Below are 17,133 nucleotides of genomic sequence, written 5' to 3' on the forward strand. Positions count from 1 at the left end.
CTTGAACTGGGAAGGAAGCACTGAAGTACATTACCTTTCATGGCAAGGACTGATGTAATAGATTCCAAAAAAGTGGGAAATACACGTTTTTCCACTGCTTGCAATTTCAGGGTGACCTAATAACAGTGATCACGTGGGAGCTCTTTTGTAAGCCAGAGAAAAAGAAAAAACAAACAGAAATGCCTGGATCTTTTTTTTTTTTTTTTTTTCAAATTAAGGAAAGTAGGACTTCCCAGGTGGTCCAGTGGCTAAGACTCCATGCTCCCAATGCACAGGGCCCTGGTTCGATCCCCGGTCAGGGAATTAGAGCCCCATGCTGTAACTAAGACCCAGCACAGCCAAATAAAAACAAAAACAAAAAATAAAAGTAGGGAAAGTAGAATTTCCTGCTGAAACCGTAGGCTACAGCTGGTCTTAGCTAACAGAGTCCTGGGGTCGGGGGAGTTTGGGGTTGACTAGTCAAATGGTCATCCTCTAAGGCACTGAATCCAGAAAGAGATTTTTCACTGAACTTCATTTTGAGACACTCAAGATTCAAAAGCCATTCACAAGTGAGCACTGACCTTGGACAGGGTCCACGGGTTTGTGCCGCTCCCTTCCCTAAGGCCTCCGTACCTGGTTGATGCTGTGTCTTCAGTCTGGAATTTCCTTCTTGGCTGCTTGGCAGACTGCCACCCCATTCTACAATGCGTAGTTCTAAGGTTTTTATAAAGAGCTGAGTACTTAGACCCCAGGCAAAATTAATCACCACCTCTTGACTGTGTTCACACTTACTTTGCACAGTCGTGAATACTGTCATCAGCTGGTGACTTGCCTTTTTTGGGTCTCTCTTTCTTACTAGGTGCTGTTCTCTTTAAGGTCCAAAAGAACCAGGAACTTGTCTTATTCATCTTGTGGAGTAGTGTGGCAGGAAGGTTATAGGGACAGATTCTGGAATACTCTGCCTAACTGGCTTTTCTATGTCCTAGTTTTATAACCTCTGGTTCAGTTTCCTCATCTGTTAAATGGGCAAAACTCAGTACCAGCTCATAGAGTTGTTGGGAGAATTAAGTGGATTCATTTATGTAAAGCACTTAGAAAAAAAAAACAGTATGTGGCATATTGTAAGTGGAAGCTAATTATTTTTACCCCTTTATCTCCCAGAGTGCCTTCACCAACACAATACTAGCTGCTCAATAAATGTGTATTGCAGAGATGAGCTGATGAAAGAATGTGAGAACTTTTTTTAGAGAACACATTCTCAGAGGTAAAAGTAAATTTGCACATTATTCTTAACACAAATTGGCACATTGTTTTTACTTTAAATGTGCCTCACCTTAAGAAAACACAAATGGAAAACTTAGAATTTCAAAGCAGTTGCTTATCAGCAAAGTTCTAGGTCAAGAGAGCTGTATTTGAATATCTTCTTTTACTCACCATTCCTTTAATATAGATACAGATGGTTAACGATGAATCTCTCTTCAGACAGCTAAAAAAATTCACAAACATTGCCCACCAAAATCCACCCATTCATATTTAACATTATAATACAAGGCAGTAAAAGGAGACTATTTAAATGAGCAGAATTTGATTTAAATATATTTTTTATTTATCTTTCCAGGAAAAATAAAACTGTCATACTGGGTCAGACCAGCATGTTGCTTGGAAAGTTCTCAAAGGAACGTTTTGTGGCAGGTCAGAGAGGATGTCCTGTACTTAGGAATAGACTACAGCCTGATGTATTCTTCCACACCAAGAAATGTCTTGAAATTTGACAGCTGGGGAGCATTTGGCCAACATTTTTGGAAAGAATACTTCACCTGCGGGGGAATTGCCCTTTTTTCTTTGGCCCTGCCTGTTCCGTGTCCAGGAAAAGGGAAGGCTATGGAGTGACTCGATGTATAATGGCCCTTCTCCGCAGGCTCGCAGGCATTAGATCTGCAGTTGTTATTATTTAATATTTATTAGGTGTCTTGATGGGCTGCCTCTCTGGGAAGGAGCTGCAGGGGAAACAGCTGGCAGTAAAGCATCGCTTTAAACAGGCTGTGGCTCCAGGACACTTCGCTCGGCTCACTCTCCAGAAAGACACTCGCGTTGAGCACGGAAGCCAGATAAGCAAGATGGTCTCCTGCTGCGCTTGGCCCGGCCCCACCCTGCGCTGCTCCCATCGGCTGCAGCGGGAGAGTAGCCGGGCGGGGCCCCGGGGGCCAAGGGGGCGTCCTGTGGGAGGAGAAGGTGTCCTCACGAAGGAGGACAGGGAATGGCAGGGCTGTAGGAGGCAAAATGGAATCAAGTGCAGGTGGGGGGCTGTGCGAGAGCCTCGGGGGCGCACAGGGAGTAGGTGGCTGTTAATAAAGAGACGAAGCCAGGTGGAGTGGAGCGGGCAGGGCCTGATTGCAGGGGACGGGTAATTGGTCTCCCTCCCGGTTTAATGCTCTGCTCCGGGGCGCCCTCCCAGATGTTTTCGCGTTGCCATGGCGGCCGGGGCAGGGGTAATGGCCGTGGAGCAGGGGAGATGAAGCCACAGGAGGCTTTTTGCTCTGTTTGAATACTGATTACAGGAGCTTCGCATTCGGTGCATCTGGAGTACTTTTGTAAGGGGTTTTTAAACTTTTCCATCATCTGCACGCAGGTCTAGCTCCAGCTCACAGCGAAGCCTGCAGGCACCCAGATTAGAAAGATAAATCCACCCCCTCGAGAGTCGGGCTGTGGGGCCGTTTGTTCTGAAAGAAATTAGTAAGGGGCTATTAAGCAGGGAAAGAGGGGGAGCAGGGAGGCGGTAGTGACAAAACAGGGGCATTTTTGTGGGTCACCTGTGAAGGAGGTTCGGTTGCATAGGAGCTTTATTTATAGTAAAATCCTTTAAGGAAAAGAGCCTGTAAATGTTAGATGAAAAATGCATGTATATAAAAATAAGGTGAACATCCCTCCTTTTCCCAGTCTAAGTGTCCAGAGGAGTCCGGGGTCTGCAGGAAGCTTCAGATTCTTGCCCAAGAGTGGGAGGACACAACCTACAGCTCCTCAAAGGGAAGCAGTGATGGCGTGAAACTGGCAACCGTGCCCGGCTTCCCGGGGTTAGTGGTGCCATTAAAGCTTGCCAACCCACAGGAAATTACAGCGGCTCCTGGCTGCCAGGAGCTCAGTTCCAGGTGTCTGCTGGTTGTGCTCCCTCTCTGGGGGCCTCCCCTCTGCCCACCAGACAAAGGAGGCCTCTGATGGCTGAGAATCAAGACCATTTGACTATTCAGTGGCTCTCTGTAAAGCCGTGTGCTTCTCAGTGGTTCTTAACATCATAAGAGGTGCAGTGGGGCTGTGCTGTCCACTCACTGGCCATCACTGCCTCGTTTTTCTGGGTGCATCTGTTCCCCTGCCAAGCAAAAGAGAGGCTGAATTAGAGCCCTGGGCTCTAATTCTCGCCACATGTTCATATGGAATCTGATCCGCATCCAAGCCATTTTGCAGACTGTAACCTGACGTATCTCAACTAAAGCAACCAACAGCATCCTTGTTGGAAGTTTCACTATTATGAGATGCTAAATCCAAAACATTGGGCACGAATTTAAACCCAGAGTCGGACGATCCAGATGAAGACCTGTTCGTTTATTCAGTTCATATCGGGTGTTTGTTGGGTACAGTGCAAGCTGGGTGAGGGGGGGATGTCGCGATGAACAAGGCAGACACAATCCCACTCTTTGGGAGCTATGTATGGTCTAGTGGGAGAGACAGACATGAAGAGTTAACCAGAGAACCTGATTGATGGCAAATTGTGGCAGACACCATCAAGGAGCAAAGAGAAGCTGAGCTGGCAAAGATGCGCCCTGTTTCAGATAGAGGAGATGGGGGAGGCCTCTCTGAGGAAAGCTGATGTAATGGGGCAAAGGACTCTTGTGCCTGCCATACAGGAAGCCAGGCTCTGACAGTGGGAGTCTGCAGCACAGGAAGGGTTTATTACAGGTTGCCATGAAAGTGGGCAGGAGAGAAGCCTCAGATCCACTCTAAATTGGTGGCTGAGTTTGGGGTGTTTTTAAAGGAGAAGAACAAAGAGGCTGCAATCAGTTATCAACTGTGACATTTCTTAATAATGACTTTGGGAGTCAGGATGTCTCTGGTTTATGATTCTCTGGCCAGGTGGGCCATGGCTGGGGGTCCGTGAGCTTCTCTTGTCCTGGAGAGACAACCTGAGTTTGTGCTTTAATGATGACATATTCACAACCATTTTAGTCATTGGACTCTGGTTGATTAATGTTCAATTAGCCCAGGATTGAGGTCAGAGGGAACAAGAAAGGAAGAGAGATTAATCAACTGGCAAGGGTCCTTGTGTCTTGGGGGGTTGGTTTCACTGAGACCAGAAGGCTGTAAGGGGTACAGCCATACAAAGAGCAGGGGTGAGAGAAGGGTACCGAGGGGAGCCTGGGATGGATGCTCCACGTCCTACTCCGAGACAAGGGGACAGGGTCACAGAGTCCAGTTTGCTGTGTCACAAGGAGATGAGAGAGCAGTTGTGTAAATGCTTTCAGAGGATCACTAGATCTAAAAGAATGATTTCACATAGACGGGACCTCATTTCAAAATGGCCATCTGCCCTTGATTGACGTAGAAGTTAACTATAGCTCCTTTCAAAATGTAATCTCTTGGAAGTCATTTCCCTGCTTTGTAGAGATTTCAGCTGATGTGGAAATAAAGAGTTGTTACACATACTGAACAGTAACATGACTTTTATATTTACTGTCTTTTAGATGAACTGGGAAGTGAAAACGTGAAAGTGTAAGTCCCCCCCCGCCCCCAGCCCGTGTCCAGTTCAGCTTTGGGGTGGACCAGGATGTTGGTGGAGGAGGGCGGTGGTGGTGAGCAGATCAAAGGGCCAGATTTCCAAGAGTTCTGGTTTGACAGCCCTGGCAGGGCCCTCCTGCTTCCCTAACCCCAAGAGAATATGCCAGAGTCCCCACACCTCACCACAGGACAGGGGGAGAAGGTCCTCTGTTCAGAAAAGAACCCTTTTCTGACCGCCATCAATTCCAAATGCATCGGTGATTGAGTATTCTGACCCTGGGTATATTGCAAGGACATCAGTTCATTTATTCTGATTAAAAAATTTATTGCCAGGGAAGAGATTTTAGTTGGTATTAAAGGAGGGGAACCCTAGTAGAAGCCCAGAGTTTGTATGGTGAGAAGATCCTGGTGGGGTGTGGGGCAGGAAGAGGAATGGAGGTGGCAGGAGGGGATGGGGAGAGAGGATTCTGCCTGGAGGAGTGGCCTGGGGCGCTGTCACTGGCGTCTCTGCTTCCCCCAACACTCCCCCGTGCTTGTTTGGACCCTAGGCTGGCCTCCTCTGCAGGGGGGCAGCCAGTGGATCCGAGCAGGTGGGCCCCTCCCCCAATCCTACCTACGTTAACTGGGGCCTCTTCCCTCCCCCAGGAGAGCTGAACCCCAGCCAGGGAGGGCCCTGGATTTCTGAGCATAAGGGCTCCATTTCTTCTAGGCAGGAAAGCCTGGAAATGGAAGGGTGAGGTGGTGAAAGTGGCCCGTCCATCAGCTTCCTGACCTGGAGCGCTGATCAAAAACCCCCAAAGATAGGGAAGTGAAATTGAGCAAGGCTAAAATGCTAAATGTGGCAACTCCCTGGAGGAGCCTCAGACTCATCTCAGTACCTTCGGGGGAGCCAGCTCTCCTGGGCTTCCTCTCAGCCCATCATCAGTAATGGACAAAGGTTTATTTTCGTGTTTGCTTTGTTTCCTGTTAGAGTTTGGTCCTTTTGAACAGAGCAAATGCCTAGATTACCCTGGAGTTTAAGACGTTGAATCAAGTTCAGCTTCCTCACAGCCAACAGCCCAGGCTGTCCTCAAACAAAATTTAGCACATCACAAAACATGTTGGTTTTGTCTTTTGTTTTTCCAACAAGCTCTTGACTTTCTCTCTCTAGCCCTATTTTTGAGGAAGACACACCCTCTGTGATGGAAATAGAAATGGAAGAGCTTGATAAGTGGATGAACAGCATGAATCGAAACGGTATGTGGTGTGGAATACGGAAGGTGGTTTTTTCTGTGCTCTGGTAAGAGGAGGCTGCTCCCTCTTTATAACTATGCCGCTGGATCCTGGGTGGGACCCTGTGAGCCCACCTACCTTACTTCCGGCACGTGCAAGGAGTTAGCTGGGGCCTGGCCATCCTAAACACATAGTTTAATTACTGCGTCAGTTGTTGCCACGCGTTTGTATTTTTGCACATGCTTTTCAAGTGGACTTTTTCAAGAAGAAAACGGACTTTTTTTTTTTTTTCAAGTGAGGAAATCTCTTGAGACCAAACTCTGGAAAAAGTTAGCATCTGGCATTACCCGAAGTATTATAGAATTTAGACATCTGTGATTTTAATGTGTGTTTAGATGTAAAACTTTATCACATATAGTTTACATAGATCTGCCCTATAGGCACTAGCCATCTATGTCTATTTAACTTAAAAATTTTAAAATTAAGTAAAAGTTTAAACCTTCGTACCTTAGTCACTCCAGCCACCTGTGGCTAATGGCTGTTATATTAGACTGTGCAAATCTAGAACGCTCCCCTCATTGTAGAAAGTGCTATTGGACTGTGCTAGCAGGGATAGTAATATGAATATCCCATTATAACTTAATTTCCAGTGGGTATCTGACAGTAGTTGTAGTCTATGTTCCTTGCCGGTGGTGGTTTAGTGCTAAATCATGTCTGACTCTTCCAGCCCCATGCACTGTAGCCCAGCAGGCTCCTCTGTCCGTGGGATTTCCCAGGCGACAATACTGGAGTCGTAGCCATTTCCTTTGCCAGGAGATCTTCCAGACCCAGGGATTGAACCCTGGTCTCCTGCATTGCAGGCAGATTCTTCACCAACTGAGCCACCAGGGAGCCCATACGTTCCTTACTTTTCATTAAATCAATATTTGGACTTAAAAATGATGACAGCTGGGTTTTTTTTCTATTTTTAATTTCTCTAAAAAAATCAATAAATTATCTTAATGCTCATGTTAAATTAATACAATCCACTATTTATATTATCATACCACTTAAAAAAAAATTTATAAAAAAAAGGGGGATTTATTAGATTCAACAATCAACAATGGAGTTCTCAAAAACCAGATACTTGTTATCGGAATTTTTGTACCAGAGGCTCATCAAGGTGAACATTCCAAAAGATGAAAACTACTTAACTAACATGGACAATGTTGGGGAAGAATGGCTTGGTAAAGCATTTGAGGATAGGGGTGAGTCACAGATAATCCTTAGAGTAGTTTCCTTTTGTGGCTTTTAGTTTATAAAAGTAATGTACATACACAGCAGAATTTGAAAAATGCAAAAAAAAAAAAAAAAGGTAGAATGAAGAAAAAATTTCCACCACCCAGAGATAATCTCAATATTTTGGTGTATTTCCTTTTTTGTGGCTGAGATAATTGCAATACAAGTCATGGTCCTGCTACAATCACTAAAACCATTTCCATTTGACAACTAAAGAAGAGAGTTGTTTTGAGGCATCGGTGATGGATCCGGCAGATTTCTCTCCCTTGAAAACAGCAGGCATGTAACGGGAGAAAATTCTGATGGCTTTAAGAAGGTCGGTTGTTCCCCACTTTACCGGCTTCTTGCTCCTGACTGAACTTATTCTGCAGACACAGCAGAACCTCGGTGAAGCTGTTTTATTCCAGTGTCTACCCTGAACTGGGCAGATTCTAGTCTTTGGAGCCCCTGGGGGGTTGTTCGGCGGCTGAACAACCAAGCAGTGATGAATTGTGCCCTTTTCCGCTGAGGCCAGAGACATGCTGAAGTCTTACATCTGCACCATTAGTGCTTTTTCCATTTCAAGAGCCTTGCCATGATTCATCTTTTAACCTCTGAAATTCCCTGGTGAGGCTATTTTTGCACAAGTAACGGATCAGAGAGATATGATGTTCAACTGCACGAGTCTTGTGGATAAAAAGTAGAATTTCAGTGACTAATAATGAGCCTGGTTTTCTTCTGTCCTAGCCGACTATGAATGTTTACCTACTTTAGAGGAAGAAAAGGAACCAAACCACAACAACCCAAGGTACTTCTTGTTTCTACCACATATGTGAGTGGGGGAGGGGGATTGGAGGCCACAGCTGAGGACTTTCACTCACCTTCTCTGTGCCTATAAATTTTATGTGACCATTTTCATGGGCGTCCATTGGTGTCTTGTGGAGAAATGGAAGTGTGAGTTATGGAAAATAGAAAAGTCCAAAGTAAATATCTTACTGATTCTTTATCTTTAGAAATAAATTAGTACTTGTTTTCTTGGCCTTCTAAAGAGACACTGTTGAGTAGGCATCTGCTTTAGTCCTAAAAGTTTCTGGTTATAACAAACTGTAGGTTTGTTTATCTTGGATGAATAGATGTTTGGTCAAAAAAACAGATGGAGGTGACAATCTCAACAGGATAACTGAACAAGAGTGAGTAAAAATGAACATATAACAAACAAAAGAGAAGAAAACTCCACTTGGGCTGGATTGTTCTTAGTGTTAGTGGCTCAGTCGTGTCCAACTCTTTGTGATCCCGTGGACTGTAGTCCCCCGAGCACCTCTCCTTGGGATTCTCCAGGCAAGAACACTGGGGTGGGGTTGCCATTTCCTTCTCCAATGCATGAAAGTGAAAAGTGAAAGTGAAGTCGCTCAGTCGTGTCCGAGTCTTTGTGACCCCATGGACTGCAGCCCAGCAGGCTCCTCCATCCATGGGATTTTCCAGGCAAGAGTGCTGGAGTGGGGTGCCATTTCCTTCTCCAGTGGGTTGCTATTCCGTCCTTCAAGGGATCTTCCCGGCCGAGGGATCAAACCCATGTCTCCCACATCGCAGGAGGATTCTTTACCATCTGAGCCACCAGGGGAGAGAAATTAAATGAGAATTTTAAAACTCCAATACTGTGGCCACCTGATGCAAAGAACTGACTCAGTGGTAAAGACCCTGATGCTGGGAAAGATTGAAGGCGGGAGGAGAAGGGGACTACAGAGGATGAGATGGTTGGATGGCATCACCGACTCAATGGACGTGAGTTTAAGTAAACTCCAGGTGTTGGTGATGGACAGGGAAGCCTGGCGTGCTGCAGTCCATGGCGGCACACAGAGTCAGACAAGACTGAGCGACTGAGCTGAACTGAGCTGAACAAAAACCCATATTCTGTTCTACCACTAGGTGGCTCTGCTCGATAGAAAATTTTAGTGAACCAGGGCAGGCGTGTTCTTCAGCCCTCCACAAATTTGTTTAAATTATATTCTCTTCTGTGAGGATAGAAATGATCATGTGTGGGTGTTTTTGATCAGAGAATTCCCAGTCAGGACTTGGGACGTGCTGGTAGGAAATAGGATTGATGATTCAGCAAGTCAGGGACTTGCTCTGTAGAGCACGGCTGTGATTTGGTGGGGTGGGGGCGCTGAATTGTTGATGGGGTGACTCTGAGATGAGCAGGGTGCAGGGAAGTTGACTGAGCGCGTAACTGAGATGTCGGACTTCCATAAGAATAAATTTTCCAAACAGCATAAATACCCACCCCGTCTCCCTCCAGGTTAACCAGAGGGCCCACACTAGTCACCATAATTGGGTCCAGAGTGTAGTCACCTTTCACAAGCAGTTCCTGAAACCATCATGTCACAGGGAAAGACTGGTTACTAGACAGTGATTGAGGCAGTCAGATGTTTGTCTGGCTTGTTCTGCTTCTTCCACTAAACCTTGCCTGGGAAGTCAGGCCACCACCGTCTTAGTCTTAGTGGGTCAAACCTCCACTCTGATGCAGAATCTACCTACTCTTGTTGTAGATGTCAGTCATTGTTACCTCTGTAGGTGCTTGCATATTAAAACTCATCACTGGTTCAGGAAAGAGTTTATCCTATTTAAATGGATTATCAGACATTAACAAGCAGATAAAAGAAAATATGCTAGTGAGCCTATCACAAAGCCCATTACCAAGAAATATTTTCCTTGCATTTTTACCTAAAATGAACATCTGTCTGTGTCCAGTATAGGGCTCAGATCACCATTAAACCCCTGTAAGTATCTTATTATTGAATCTCTGATGGGCACCCTCTAAAGATGTGAAATGTCATTGGTTTTTATATACCTGCCTCTTGTTCTTTGAAATTATTGGCAACAGAAGAGACTTAATGTTAGAAATTGTATGATGGTAAAAGCTTTTTAGAAGTAACACTTCTTTGAAACATTGAGAGGCTGGTCTCTGAAATGAGTTCTACCACATTTCACCTGTAAGGCAAAAAGCTTTAAACTATTTGGAGAGCTGGTTTATACTCAATTATTGCTTTTAAAGGGAATGTCTACATTCCTCTGTTGGTCCAGAGCTTTCTGTTTTAATTCACAAGACAGCTCTCAGCCCATCACTTCATTCTTTCTTGATGAAGCCAGGACCAGAGTTATAGAACCAAAAGTGGCAAGTCCCCAGTCTTTGGTGTTGGAGACACTGTCTGATTACTCCAAAGGGTATCTTGATATTGCAAAGCAAATTTAGTTTTTATTCACTAAAACTCATAAGAGTACAAAGCACTTAGAACAAACCTTGGTACAAAATTAGCTCTTAGTTAATATTAGTTGTTCTTAATTATTATTAAAAAGTTAGAATTGATGTACATAAACTCATTGCCTTTTGGGTTAACGACCCTGTGTCCCAAGGTCGAGGCTCATCTACTACCTGAAGCATTATTTTTGCCCCTGGTTCCCCTGGGGACTTCTTTTTGGAGCTTTCTAATCCTGAGAAATCATGAATTTATTTAATCCCCTAGGAATGATCTGGAGACTAAGTTCCCCATCCATTTTCAGCATAGGTTCCATTTATGTTGATGATTTCAGAATAGCCATCTTAGAAGTTTGGAAGGTCTGAAAGGGTGCATATTTTGGATTATCTCATAGTTTGTATAATCTTTCTTTTCCATCATGATTTTATTTACATCTCTCTTTTTAAAATTGTCTTCATTACATTGATAATTGATGAAACATTTATTTGGAATATCTAATCCAGGACAGAAAGAAGGTCCTTTTTTTCTCTGACACGTTGTGAATCATTAGAGATATAGGTGGCAACTGCATTGATCTTTGGACTTAGATCAGACAGCTGGTTTGAAGACCTGATTTGGATGCTCATTTGTTCTTTGTACTAAGACAAGTCACCTGAATTTTGTAAGGTTCGATCTTCTCATCTTGAAAAACGGATATAATGCCACCTGTCCTCCTAATTTCACAGAATCTTAAAGAGAGAAAAAAACATTTTGGAAGTTTCATGCAAATGAAATGATTTCTTTTATGCTCTGGCAATAGTTCTCTCCATCTCTTCCAGTCAGCTTTTTTTTTTTTTAATCTTCTATTTTGAGCAAATTTAGGTTCCCAGCAAAATCGAACAGAAGTACGGAGAAATCCCGTACACCCTGGTCCCCACATACACAGCCCTCCCCACTGTTGATACCCTCGCCAGGGTGGGGACCTTTCTTACAGTTAGCCTCTTTTGACACACCATTACTTCCAAAGTTCCCCAGTGGTTTCTTCCTTTACCATCTAAGCAATATACAAGTGATTCTACTGCTTCAGAAAATGCAGTTCAGTTCAGTTCAGTTGCTCAGTCGTGTCCGACTCTTTGCGACCCCATGGACTGCAGCACACCAGGCCTCCCTGTCCATCACCAACTCCTGGACTTTACCAAACTCATGTGCATTGAGTCAGTGATGCTATCCAAGCATCTCATCCTCTGTCGTCCCCTTCTTCTCCTGCCCTCAATCTTTCCCAGCATTAGGGTCTTTTCTAATGAATCAGTTCTCCGCATCAGGTGACCAAAGTATTGGAGTTTCAACTTTAGCATCAGTCCTTCCAATGAACAGCCAGGACTGATCTCCTTTAGGATGGACTGGTTGGATCTCCTTGCAGTTCAAGGGACTCCCAAGAGTATCCTCCAACACCACAATTCTAAAGCATCAATTTTTTGGCATTCAGCTTTCTTTATAGTCCAACTCTCACATCGATACATGACTACTGGAAAAACCATAGCCTTGACTAGATGGAACTTTGTTGGCAAAGTACTGTCTCTGCTTTTTAATATGCTATCTAGGACTGAGTGACTTCACTTTCACTTTTCACTTTCATGCATTGGAGAAGGAAATGGCAACCCACTCCAGTGTTCTTGCCTGGAGAATCCCACGGACGGGGGAGCCTGGTGGGCTGCCATCTATGGGGTCACACAGAATTGGACATGACTGAAGTGACTTAGCAGGTTGATCATAACTTTCTGTCCAAGCAGTAAGTGTCTTTTAATTTCATGGCTGCAATCACCATCTGCAGTGCTTTTGGAGCCCCCCAAAATAAAGTCTGACACTGTTTCCCCATCTATTTCCCATGAAGTGATGGGACCAGATGCCATGATCTTAGTTTTCTGAATGTTGAACTTTAAGCCAACTTTTTCACTCTCCTCTTTCACCTTCTTCAAAAGGCTCTTTAGTCCTTCTTCATTTCCTGCCATAAGGGTGGCGTCATCTGCAAATCTGAGGTTATTGATATTTCTCCTGGCAATCTTGATTCCAGCTTGTGCTTCTTCCAGCCCAGCGTTTCTCATGATGTACTCTGCAGTAAGTCCCCCACGTAAGAACAAGTTCCATGCCAAGAGTGCGTTCATAATCCAGTTTTTGTTCATAAGTCCAACAAGTTAGCCTAGATACCCAACTAACACAATCACCTATATACCACTGCTTTTGTTTGCTTCCAGACATCCTAGGCCTGACATAAAGATCCTGTACCACTGTACTCTATATGGTACTGTACAATAAAGTGTGCAATAGCACAGCCTCTTATAGGGGTTGCACATACATGACAGTATGCACTAGCTATGTGAACTAACTTACGTGATTAGACATTTGAACGTGTGCTCGCATCTTTGAAAGTTTGCATCGTGAAGCTTTGTATGTAGGGGATTTGCTGTGTATAGAAATCACTGGAGACTGGAGTGAATGGAAAGCACACTTTTCCATCCGGCTTAGATTAGCAGGAGGATGAGCAACTAAGACTTCTGGAGTCCATTTACTGGATGCTAGGGAGACCCCCCGACACAGAGCCTCTGCTACCCGTAAAGTCCACTGTGCTCCTGGGGAAAAGGAGTCGATCTGCCCACCATCCTGCCCTTAATGCACTACATCGTGCGTTAAAGACGTCACCCCTTCAACCTCCTCTTGTTTGGGTCCATAATCTCAGGTCTTTCAGAGCTTTTCCTGTTCTTTTGCCTTGTCCTCACTGAGTGGACATTTTCTTTAAGCTGTGGAATCTAAAATTTCACACAGGATTTTGGTAAGGGCCAGAGATGTACAAAGTATCATGGGAATTTTGCAGTATGGTTTTCATTGTTTTCAAAAAAAATCAGTGGGTAAAGACAGCAAAGGAATTGTGGGGGAAGGAGGATTCTAACTCCTTATTTCCCACCTTAGCATGCTCTCCTAGAGTTCATACTTGTGATGTGCCAGGCCACGTACGAGGAAGTGGGAACAGCGTCAGTGGAACAGAGTCCAAGGGGTGGGCAGGGCAGAGCAGAGGTCTGCGCTGGAGTTGAAGAGAATTGCATCACTGACATTGTCCAGCCTTGCCAGTGCATGGTAAAAACACAAACAGACCCACTGGGTTGGTTTCATTATTGTTTAAACTCTCTGTAAAGAATTCACTCCCTTATTGTCTACCCCATCCTTACCGTACTTTTTTGAATACCTCTGGATGGTGGCAAAAGCAAGATAGACTTCCTTTCATCCTGGTGCTTTTAGTCTGGGCAGCCTCTTCCTTCTTTCTGAGGCCTTTGTAACCAGACAATTTCCTGAAAGCTTGGTGTTTCTGTCTCTGTAAGCGTAAGTGAATAATCACAGAGAAGGAATTGCAAATATTAGCCAAGTGCCTGTCGTCTTTCCCTTTATGCCTGTTGGCCACAGTGGTGATTTTACGTTGAGTAACAGCATTGGGAAAGATTAGGGGGAAATTAGATTTGGTTTCATCCAAGCAGATTTATAATTTTGAAAGTACAATAATAACAAAATAATGAGACATTTATTCTAGATGTCAGATGCCTAGGTACTACTCCCTAGGAAATTAACCAAGTCAGAGAGGGTAAGTAACAATATTCTGGTTTTGAAATAATTCTGTTATTCATTTTATGATTCATGTCTGAGCTCAATAATGTTGTAAAAATGTATCACTGCAGTATTTCTCAGGAAAATCCAGGTTAGCTTAATAGAGAATTTTTTTAACTTTTCCTGTTTCTTCCCTTCTCTTTGTTTTTCTTTCTTCTTTCTTTCTTTCTTTCCTTTTTTTTTTTTTTGAGAAAATACAATCATGGATGTAGTTTTTCATGATATATTTATTGAGTGCCTAATATTTGCCTGGCACAGTCCACATCATGCCAAGACAACCAGCTGAAAATGAAATAATCTGTTTGAATAAACCTGGAACGTAAAGAGGTTAAGTAATTTGTCCAAGTTTACACAGCAAGTTTATGATGACGCTCTATCTAGAGGAGAATTTCTTTGAAAATCACATTTTCATTTTCTTTGATTAGTTAAAAGAGATATTCCAAAAATGAAAAGACAAATTAGAGGTTTTTTTTTTTAAAAGAACCCTTTGCAGCAAGAAAGCCAGCCACCACGAGACTGATAATGGAAGTCTTTGGTGGCCAATGAATCCGTCGTGCAGTGCAGTCATTGACAAGACTGCACCATGAATTGCAACAAAGCAGCAGTTCTGTGTGAACTCTTTTGGGCTCTCCACTGCAGTAAATCTCTGTGGCCACTTCCAATTACTTTATGGGTTTCTTTCCTCTTTTTCTCTCTAGTCCCAAAAGTCATTTAAAAGTCAACAAGTATTAAACATTAAGTATATTAAGTGCCAACTGATTTCCCTCAAATCCAAGCTAAGTATCATGAGGGGTACAAAGTAGCAGTTTATAATCCTGCAGTATGCTAACTTCAAATGAGATGGCTAACCTGCAGGTGTGTGTGTGTGCGCGTCTTATACGTGTGTGTGGTGGGTGAGAGGAGACGTACTAAATTCAATCAACCACAGCCTTGCTTGAACAGCGGCCCAGATTGGGTCTACACCGTGGACATGATCTATATGTCTTGGCGCAGTTCTAGGTCTGGCTCTGATGTCAGCCAGATGTGTGTCTCTATAATTCCCCCCGGGCCAGGCCTCTTACGGGAAGGAGAAGGGACGCGCTACTGATGAAAAGGAAGAGAGCATGAGCTAACTGTTACATGATTTCGTGCTAAATTGAACTCTGCTGCTGCTGCTGCTGCTGCTAAGTCGCTTCAGTCGTGTCCGAAAATTGAACTCTGGACTCCCTCAAAACCAAATGAGAGAGCATCATAACTGGAGAAAGGTTTAGCCTAGGTTTATTGCATCTTGGGAGATAGAACATTGGCTGCTGTCAGAAAGAGGGACTGTTACAAGATAAACTGGTCAGAAGGGCAGAGATGGCTTAACAGATCCTGACTGCAACGAAAGGACAGTTAGGAAGCGAGGTGTCAGAATTACGCTTCCTCGTTTGACTGGTGGCGTTCCATTCAATGCTTTCTTTAAAATCACCAGATGATGCTTTTAATCAATTCAATTGGTTTTTAGAGTTTGGAGGCCTGTTACCATACAGCTTTTGGGAAAGCTGTCCCACATTCTTAAAATACCTATCTAACACTCCGAGAAAAATCACTCACTCATGCCTCTGTCACAGATAAGTGACTAAAACCATACGAATTACCATCAAGGCAAGCAATAGAGGTTTGAAGCAGGATCACTGGTTTTGTTTGTTGCAATTCCGTGGCAGTCTGCCAAGATATTTTTAACAGGGAACTCTAGGATTTGCCAGAACTGAAAACGCCTGGGCTGATTCGATCATTTCACAGAGATGATAAATAGCCACAGAAACAGCAGGGAACACATTTAAAGGAATGAGCAGGAGAGAGAATAATGCCTCCAGGCTCGGGGGTGGGTGGGGGCCAGGTCCAGGTTGCTGACGCGCTAACAGGCTGGATGGTCCTCACACCACCTGCAGCAATCCTGTGTGAGAGTTGTGACCCTAGGAATGACCTGATGCCCCACAGCTGAAGCAACTTGTATCCCCACTGGGACTGTCTCTGGTGTGGCTTGCCTGGAACGCTGTCACAGTGCCCAGATCCTTAAGCACATAAGCTACACATGTAAATATCATGCATAGAATCTCGTGCTCTCTGATGCTTTAAGTGAATGGGTTCTGGTTGGTAGACAGTCTCACATGGTAAGTCTTTGTGATCCTTGTAGAGTGTTCTAAACAAACCACATTGAAGTACATTCTCTTCAGAAATTGCAAGTTTGGGGGCTTCCCTCAGTGGTAAAGAACCTTCTTGTCAATGCAGGAGACACAGGTTCAGATCCTGGTCTGGGAAGCCTCCACATGCCGCAAAGCAACTACATCAGTGTGCCACAGCTCCTGAGCCCGTACTCTGGAGCTTGTGAGCCATAACGACTAACCCCGAGTGCCACAGCTGCTGAAACCCTTTGCCCTATAGCCCGTGCTCTGCGACGAGAGAAGCCGCTGCAATGAGAAGCCCATGGAGTGCAGCTGGAGAGTAGCCCCTGCTTGCCGTGGTTAGAGAAACCCCCGCAGCAATGAAGGCCAGCAAAACCCAAAGTCAAATAAGTAAATAAGATAAAATTATTTTTTCCAAAAAGAAATTGAGTTTGTTTTGGAAGATAGTTTCTTAAAGCCTTTGGATATGTGAAACACTGTTCAAGGTCAGGTTTAATGGATGAACGTTCACTAGTGTAGAATCTTCACCATCAGAACATAGGTTCCTGTGTCTGGAGGTCAGGCCCTTGGTATTGAGCTTTACCTACATTTCCTCATTGATTTTTTTCTAATACCCCGCTAAGGTACATGGTATTATTAGTATGTTTTGCAGATGAGATGAGATCAGAAAATTTGAGCTGAGGAATATTTGCTTGCCCAAGGTCACACAGCCAAGGAAGTGGCTGAGCCCTGATTCAAGCTCTGGTCACCTGACCCTGTGCTCTAAAAGCCCCTGTGAGCATTGGCTCAACCAGGAAAGAGGCCCAAGAAGAGGAATCTCCTGCAAAAGCTTAATCAAAAGATATATGGGGTACTAGAAAAAGAAAGTGTTCAGATTTTTATGG

At 44.2% G+C, this 17,133-nt stretch overlaps 1 protein-coding gene across 4 annotated transcripts in view; it reads left to right on the forward strand.

The window, feature by feature from the left end:
- Positions 1-17,133, forward strand: part of TMEM154 (transmembrane protein 154) — a 52,139-nt gene that overhangs the window by 29,063 nt on the left and 5,943 nt on the right. For 3 of the 4 annotated variants that reach the window (XM_040251444.1, XM_040251443.1, XM_040251446.1), the window contains 3 exons: positions 4,716-4,743; positions 5,900-5,985; positions 7,966-8,026. In XM_040251444.1, the coding sequence (XP_040107378.1) occupies positions 4,716-4,743; positions 5,900-5,985; positions 7,966-8,026 (175 nt within the window). The remainder of the gene's footprint in view (positions 1-4,715; positions 4,744-5,899; positions 5,986-7,965; positions 8,027-17,133) is intronic. The other variant, XM_040251445.1, reaches the window with a different exon arrangement.

This window comes from Oryx dammah, unplaced genomic scaffold (genome assembly GCF_014754425.2).
Source record: "Oryx dammah isolate SB20612 unplaced genomic scaffold, SCBI_Odam_1.1 HiC_scaffold_12, whole genome shotgun sequence".
Taxonomy (NCBI): domain Eukaryota; kingdom Metazoa; phylum Chordata; class Mammalia; order Artiodactyla; family Bovidae; genus Oryx; species Oryx dammah.